Raw genomic sequence first — 8,929 nt, 5'->3', positions numbered from 1 at the left:
TCATGTGCATCTCTCTCCCCCTTTGACACCAATTTCCATGAAGAGTCTAGCTCCAAGTTTATTGGTCAAATATGTGTGGTACTCGAGAGGCACAACTAGCCATGACTTAGCTTTAGATGTAGGTAGAGGGAAAGAATCATTGAGTGGAGCTGGAAAAGAAATAAATGGGGTTTGACAGAAAGTTCTTTCTGTAGTGAAATCGGTGTCTCCTATTTATATCTATCGGTGAATCCAAGATGGAGTTATCACATAAGGATCACATCGATGCCCCGAGTATGTCCTCTTCGGTTGTACCGATGAACAAATGTGCAATGTTGATTGTATCTTGGTGGAACCAATGTGGTTTAGGTCGCAGAGACCGAGTTCAAGGCAGAGAGAAAGTTTTGTCAACTCGCTCACTTGGCAATAAGCTCTCACAAAGATTTGCAATGAATTGACTAGAAGCAAAGAATCTAACTAGAAAAAAAGAGAGAAGGACATCTAGATGAAGTTTTTTTTTTGAAAGAGGAAACACTCTAACAAGAAGAAGAAAAACATGCATATTCTCCATGCAACAACTTCTTCGTCCATCCACCCCTAAACGAGCTTGCAAAATTCCTTTGTGAAAACAATGCAGAAAGACTCGCAGAAAAGCACGGGGAGGCACACAAAGAATAGGTGATAGGAAGTCAATTCATACATTATACAAGTGCTTCTGAATACAAGCGTGGTTGGGTTCCAATGAGAATGACATGACGATGAGCAAATGTGACAAAATCGTGATGATGACTAGCACGAAAGAGTGGAGCAAGACCCAAACAATGTGAATGCAAATTTGCCCCCAAGAGGAAGCGTGAGCGAAACAAAAAAACCTTCGAAAAGATGTGAATCTTGAATCCGTGAAAACTGTTTACCAACCAACCATCTTCCGTCCCTCGAGATATACATGCATCATTTTTCTTTTTGAAATCTGTGGCTATGATTGTGTCACATCCAAAGTATATTTATCGGTTGAACCACTATGAATCATGCCATGGCATCTGCTCATCACAGAGTATATGGCAGACATTAGTTCTTTATAATACCGCAGTGTAAATTCATGGTTTTTTAAACTTTTTCATGAGTTAAAGATGAAACCAAACATAGCTCAAAAGGGAATTTCTGGAAAGGAAAACTCACAAGAAATGTGTTACTAGTCCATGGGTTATCCACAGCCAACCTCTCCGATAACGGTGGGTGACCTATTTTTCCTTTCATTTATTCATTATTTTAGCGCCGGCGAAGTAAATATTACAGTGACCGACGGACGGCGACGCGAGTGACGGACGGAGACGGATCCCTGTGCGTGCTGCGTGCGTGTGGGTGTGCTGCCCGCAAGACGGGATCTTTCCTTTCCTGATTCCAACACATTCTTGTTCCATCCAATGATGATGCGCTAGTCGCTAATCCGCACGAATTATCCGCAAGAATATCAGGGCTGGGGTTTCTCGGCGTTGGCGACGGGCGGAGCCACAGAAATGGGGGCCGAGAACAGCGGCTAATTTTAGCCAGCAGCGCGGAGGAAAAAGCCTGAGGCAGCCGCTCGCCCGCCTGCCTCCAAGAAACCGCGGCGATCTGTCGCCTATCCAATCGCCGCCGAACTCGAATTCGATTTGGTTTTTCCTGGGCGGTGGGAGAGGATGCAGTGGGTGGGCCTGAGCTCGCCGCCGGCGGCGCCGACGGCGGCGCCGACGGCTGTCTGGATGCGGCGGCGTCCAAGAACAACGAGATGGCCGCAGAGGAGCTCGTCCGCCGCACGGAGGGCGGTCGTGGCGGCCGCGTCCTCGTCCCCACCGTCATCCGATGCCAACTCGAGCTCCAACTCGCCGGGCAGTGACGAGGAGGCGGAGGAGGCCGCGGGGAAGGCGGAGGGTGACAAGACGGCGGCGGCCTTCTTGTTGAGGAGCCAGAAGTACGCTATGCTCAAGCAGCAGCTCGCCGTAGCCGCCCAACTCGAGGTACAGCCCGCAGAATGCGCAAATTGCTACTTACCAACCAATGCAAATCTGTGCTGCTCGGCGACTGTAAGTTGCAATTTGTTGCAGGATTACAAGGAGGCGGCGAGGCTGAGGGACTCGTTGAGGTTGTTCGAGGAAGAAGAGCCCGTCCTCCGCCTCCGCCGCTCGCTGAAGAAGGCGGTCGAGGAGGAGAGGTTTGCGGTACTGCACTCATCCATTGCCATTGTTCCTGCTGCCAATTTTGCAGCATCTAGCTTCTAGTTGCTACATTTCCGTACAAGAACACAGGAATGTAGAATTCCCCTTTAGGCATTGGCAAAGCTGGATCTTACCGCCCAGCTACGGTAAGAATAGCTGATTAAACCAAAATGACGCAGCGGCTTAGTATAGAAGTACGATGCTGCATAGCTTCTATCTCCCATTCCTGTGCTGACCACTGATTCAACAATTTAACTGGATGCCTTAGTGTTTTTCTCCCTCATGTTTGAAGAGTCTATTGCAATGAAAGGAAGTCTTAAGGCAGACATTTTAACAAGCATGCGGCCATACTCTATCTCCTCTGTTCCACTCATGGTTGGAAATTGTGCCTTTTCTGTTATCATTGTTTGAACTGTCAATGTGATCAATACTTAGTGCTCAATTTGTACCACTTCACTCTTATAGGCTTAGAGCTATTTCGTCGTCTTACTGGTCTCAAACAAACATGTTTTGTTCTCCTCTTAGCATTCTATGGTGTTCATAAATTTTTTCTGCACTTGTACTTTTCAGGATGCTGCCAAGTACAGAGATGAACTGATGATTTTGGCTCCGCACTCCCTCCTCAAATGTTCTAGTGATGCTACAACTCTGGTATTTCTTCTGGTTGAATAATTCTCTGAAGCTGCAACTTTGTTATCTTTTCTAAAACTGAATTCTGACATCTCCCTTTCACAACACATAATCTGCTGAGTTTTCTAGGTAATCATTCGGCTGTTTGAACTTCAGCATTAAGGTTTACTATAATTTTGAAATTTTCTATGACATCATTGGAGCGTTGAAAAGACACCAGCTAGTTATGTGAGCAAGAATTCACTAGGAAACTTAGTAACTACTATGAAAAGCGAAAGAAACATAAGAGGCCAACAGGGTCAGGGTCTAGGAATTTTTTTGTACCTCACTTGGTCAAAACTGCACGCTTTGTGCACGACTAGGTCAATCCACATGTTATGGCACTCTTTTCTTTTTAACATAATCTCAACCTTTACTGGTGTTGGGTCTACCGCTCAACTTTTTGTACATGTTAGCATGCATGTTGAATTTACATGTGCCGTGGTTGATGTGCAATGCACCACTTCCCAACTCTGTTAATTCTTTGATTTAATTACATTTTATTGGAGGGAACTATTTACATGAAAGATGTGGTTGTGCGATGCTATTTCACATGTATAACTTGGGATGGCTGTAAGGATATGTTTTTTGGAAGTTCCGCTGTTAAGGAAAAGCTGAACCAACCTAGGAATTGATCAGAACTACTTATTTTCTCATAATCTTCGTCATAGTACTACATTTTAATGATATATAGATAAAAAATTCTTTACACCGTTGACCAATTTCAACTTGATTTCCTAATATTGTTGAGAAATTTGGATGTTACAGGGGATAAGGGTTCAAGTCAGGAGTGTCTATATTGAAAGCCGGAGCCAACCCTTAAAGGGGAAGTTCTTTTTTGCCTACAGAATCAGAATTACAAATAATTCTCAGCGTGCTGTACAGCTTCTCAGACGACACTGGATTGTCACTGATGCGAATGGAAGGACAGAGAATGTTTGGTTAGTCTTTGTGATATAATCACCACATTGTAATTATCTTAATCAAAACACTAATAAGACTTGTTCAATTCTTGTCAGGGGTGTTGGTGTAGTGGGAGAGCAACCTGTGATATTCCCAAAGACGGGTTTTGAGTACTCATCCGCATGCCCACTAAACACTCCAAATGGGAGAATGGTAAGATGATACAGGTTTCTTTTCTTGCACAATTTCTTCACAACCCATGCCTCCATGTTTTTAAAGAAGACAGTACTGGTCCACTTGTACCCACACAAGAGATTCTTATGATTCTTTGATCTCTGGAACTCATACCGAAGACTTGGCACCTTATCCTCGACTCAGTTGTTTTGAGCTGTTTGTTGCATTTGGATGTTTACGCCTTGCGGCATATCTGAAAAGTTAAGCTTGACCTGAATAAATGTTCTGAATTGCAGGAAGGTGATTTTGAGATGAAGCACATTGACAAGGTTGGATCCTCGACATTCAATATCGCTATCGCACCATTCTCTCTGTCAATCCTCGGGGACGACAACGACGCTCCCCTCTGAAGGTGATTGAGTAGCAGGGCGAGTTTGAAGAAAACGGCAATGCCAGTAAGAGTTTGCACAAATACACAAACACTTGTTAGCGAAGTATTTAGAGCACGGAACTTAGTCCAGACTGATGTTATATCTACTATGAAAAAAAGAGTGAAATGTGAATGGTGGAGGTATTGGAATGTATGGAAATTAACACGGATCTTGTAAATTTGTGGGCTATGAGCGCTTACTGTATCAATTCCACTTTTGAATGTACAGCATATAGAAAGCTTTGTTGATTTGCGTGTTTAGTGGAGTATGGCGTTGCAGAGGCCGGGCTCCATGGAGCCCGTTTTGCGAAATAATAATAAATGGACAATTTGTGTGTATTCAAGTAGGTACAAACACATATGTATGTTCTTCAAGTAGGTACAGGTTTCATCAGGTAATTCGATTATTCGCATGCTACAAAAAAAAGATAAATATCTAGCCCAAAAACAACAAACAAAAAGCCCATTTTAATCTGTGTGTATTTATCTTTTTTGTATACATTACATATGAACATATATGTTCATCAAATTTTATATGTGTATATTACAAATTTTACACACACAGACACACACACATCTATGTATATACTTTTTTCTCAATATGTGGAAATAGTATTTTCGCTAAAAAAATAAAGAGCACTATGGAGCTCAGCCTCTGTATGCACTTTTCGGTGTTTAGTGCCTCTTTGATCGGAGGATCGTTATCGTTAGGAATTAGTGGTACGTAGTTGTTTGATTTGTATAATGTTATATTAATCTGGTCACACTAAAATATACAAGAAAACTTCGAATGTAGAAGTATATATCTGGTGATCTACCTACATCGTGAAATATCACTGCACATGATAGAGCAGTAAAAAAAACAAGAAAAAAGTAATACTTTATATGCACTCACTGAAAGTGGAATAAAGCGGATGGATATAATAATTCCTAATGGTAATGCTAACTGGCGAACGTTTGCTGGAAAGAAACTCCCCACAAACGCCTTCACAGCCATTTGATCTAGATATACGGTGGTAGTTTTTAGAAAAACATTGCCTTCTCTACGAGGAATTGTCATGTTAGTCTAAAATTGGCTACAACCCCTATAACTAAAATTGCCATGAAAAACGTTCGCAAATACCATCCTCCTCAACGAGCGTTCGCCAGCTAAAAGGGTCCATTCCTAAAGTATTTAATATGTCATATGCATACATGTCATATGTGGTTTGGTCATCACATCAATAAAAATTTGTTACCCCCTTGGCCCCTAAAGAGGCGGCATATCAATTGAGTCTACTAGATTACCCGTTGCGCCAAATGGCCCAAGGTCCTAGTTCAAACCCAGAGTTGTTTGCTAAAAAGTGCTTATCATCGTGGTAATATTTTGTATCCTTTGTAATGCTTAAAAATGAGGAGAAGGATTATTTGAAAATATGTAGCATCATTTTCAATAATCTGTACCATTTTCTTCTATTTTTATAAATATTTATGCTAATATGGGAAAAAAAGGCATACAGTGGTTTATTATATATTCATCAGGGTGCCATGCAATGTGGACCTAATTTGTGCCTCTTTGCCTAGATCTAATCTAACCCATTGCACCAAATAATATGGATTCAAGCCTCTTCCGACAGTAGGTCCACTGTGTCTTAGGGGTAGGGGTAAATACATCACAGTAGCATGGGTTCAACAAAAGTGTACTTCCGTGAAAACAAAATACTTCTTTTTTGCGGGTGGGTGAGAGCAAAAGACGGTGGCAAGTTTCTTCAGTGACTTTATAAGGCCCTTCTAGTAGCGTATGTTGGTCTGCAACTTCACTGGTCATTGGTGTGGTTTTTATTGCCGTTGCATCAAACAATCCTCCTCCTTTCCGTTGATAAAAAAAAATCACAACTCACAACCTTGGAGCGCATGGGCAGAAGCCTATAGTTTTTTTTGCGAATAAATTCTTTCATTACTCAGAGTTTAAATGTTACAATCTCGTCCTACAAGTTCCATGACCTCATCTAGTCCAGAGCCTAGCTAAACCATAGTTCGACGGCACACCTTACCAAAATTAGCCAAGGCATGACTAACATTATTACAATTTCGACGAGCATGAGCAACGCAAGAACTCCTTTCTTACTACTGATTATCCCTCTAACGATGAAAGCATACTTAGACTTGTTCCTATGTCCTTCTTTGATCATCCTGGGTTATAGTACCACATATAAGAAATCATCAATTTGCAATATCCACTTACATATTGGCAGCATGTGCCAAGTAGCACACTGAGGTGAAGGTAACAGATAAGCAAAATACACATGCATGCTTATGAAGTTATGAGAGCATATGGATTTAGGAGGCACACAAATTCTAGTCTATGAACCTACATGCAAATAAATATCATATTAGTATGCAACATTTCAGGCAGCAGAGCATGCAACATAGGAAATTCTAAACCATATGACAACAATTGGTCGTGCAACTTGCTCTCACTATGAAAAAACATTAAAATGTAGGAGTATATCTTTTGAGTACCAAGAAATCAAGGCAAAAGTCTCACAATAGGTAACAATTGACATGCAACAATGGCAAACACACTACTTCTTTTGCTTTTTTGATACCAAACGCATGTATTCTGGATGAAATTAGTGCAGCGATACTAATACAATAAGAACGATGACATGATGTAGACAAGATCTATTCATGTAGGAATAGACCCCATCTTTTTATCCTTAATGGCAACGATACATGCATGTCACTTCTCCTTCTGTCACTGAGATTGAGCACCGCAAGATCGTACCTATCACAAAGCACCTCTTCCCATTGCAAGAAAAATCAATCTAGTTGGCCAAACCAAACCAAAGTTTTGGAGAAGAAATACGAGACTATAATAATCATGTATATAAGAGATCAAAGAACACTCAAATAATATTCATAGATAGATCTGATCATAAACTCACAATTCATCAGATCCCAACAAACGCACCGCAAAAATTCATTACATCAAATAGATCTACAAGAACATCGAGGAGAACATTGTATTGAGAATCAAAAAGAGAGAAGAAGCCATCTAGCTACTACCTACGGACCCGTAGGTGTGTGATAAACTACTCACGCATCATCGGAGGAGCACCAATGAGGATGATGAACCCCTCCGCGATCGTGTTCCCCTCCGGCAAAGTGCCGGAATAGGGCTCTATATTAGATCTCGTGGTTCTAGAACTTGCGGCGACTGGAATTGTTTTTCGTCGACTCCCTAGGGTTTCTGGAATATTTGGGTATTTATAGAGCTAAGAGGCGGTGGAGAGGGGGCATGTGGGCCCCACTAGCCACTAGGGTGCGCTAGGGGCCTCTAGCGCACCCTGGTGCCTTGTGGGCCCCATGGGCCTCTCCTTTGGTACTTCCTTGGTTCCCAAGTTGTTTTCTGGGCAGAAAAAAATCTCCAAAAAGTTTCGTGGCATTTAGACTTCGTTTGGTACTGATATTCTACGAAGTAAAAAACAAGCAAAACACAGCAACTGGCACTAGGCACTATGTCAATAGGTTAGTCCCAAAAAATGATATAAAGTTGCTATAAAATGAATATAAAACATCCAAGAATGATAATATAACAACATGGAATAATAAAAAATTATAGATACGTTGGAGACGTATCACGTGCCTACGGGACCCCCGTGCGCACGGGCCCAACTTATCCCGTGCGCACGGGCCTCCCAGGTTTCGGCTGAGGGCACCCTTTCTTGCCTCTCAAGTTGTCCCCTTTCCCCCTCAACCTATATATTTCATACCTAGGCTATTAGTTAGGGTTAGCAAAGTATATGAGAGATATTTAGAGAGCTTTGCTCCTTCTACCCCTCCTCTTGGAGATCAAGACCTCTTTGGAGAGGATCCCAAGTGGATTTCAGGACCTCCTCTTAGGAGAAGACTATCATCAAGACCTCACCTCCTTAGGAGTGGGAAGAACTTTACCTAGGGCTTGTTTCCTTGGATTGTGCTTATATTCTTGTGGATCTATGTGTTTGCTATTCTAATGGATGTGTAATTGGGTTTTGTTGGAGTGAATTCCTCTGTGTGTTCTTGGTGTTAATCCCTTTTCCCCTCCAAGTGCGAAAAGATCCCTCTTAGGGTTACACCCTACAACAGTAGTACTTTGCTTCGAGGGCTAATAGACTTTCGCAATAAGTATATGAGTTCTTTATGACTAATGTGAGTCCATGGATTATACACACTCTTGCATTTCGCAATTTGCTAGCCTCTTCGGTACCGTGCATTGCCCTTTCTCACCTCGAGATGTGGTGCAAACTTCATCGGTGCATCCAAACCCTGTGATATGATACGCTCTATCACACATAAGCCTCCTTATACCTTCCTCAAAACAGCCACCATACCTACCTATTATGGCATTTCCATAGCCATTCTGAGATATATTGCCATGCAACTTCCACTGTTCCGTTTATTATGACACACATTATCATTTTCATATTGCTATGCATGATTATATAGTTGACGTAGTATTTGTGGCTCAGCCACCATTCATCATTTTTATGCCCCCTCTGTAAACTAATATAAGATCATTTATATCACTAAAGTAGTGATCTAAACACTTTTATAT

At 41.8% G+C, this 8,929-nt stretch overlaps 1 protein-coding gene across 1 annotated transcript; it reads left to right on the top strand.

The window, feature by feature from the left end:
• Nucleotides 1-1,294: 1,294 nt before the first annotated feature.
• On the top strand, nucleotides 1,295-4,599 carry LOC123040145 (uncharacterized). The gene is made up of 6 exons (XM_044463076.1): nucleotides 1,295-1,976; nucleotides 2,064-2,177; nucleotides 2,745-2,825; nucleotides 3,612-3,784; nucleotides 3,863-3,959; nucleotides 4,217-4,599. Exons 1-6 carry the CDS (start codon nucleotides 1,659-1,661, stop codon nucleotides 4,328-4,330), a joined length of 897 nt encoding a protein of 298 aa, XP_044319011.1. The 5' UTR covers nucleotides 1,295-1,658; the 3' UTR covers nucleotides 4,331-4,599.
• The last annotated feature ends 4,330 nt before the right edge of the window (nucleotides 4,600-8,929 follow it).

Source organism: Triticum aestivum, chromosome 1A, assembly GCF_018294505.1.
Source record: "Triticum aestivum cultivar Chinese Spring chromosome 1A, IWGSC CS RefSeq v2.1, whole genome shotgun sequence".
Classification (NCBI taxonomy): Eukaryota; Viridiplantae; Streptophyta; class Magnoliopsida; order Poales; family Poaceae; genus Triticum; species Triticum aestivum.
This window is presented reverse-complemented; position numbering and strand designations above follow the sequence as displayed.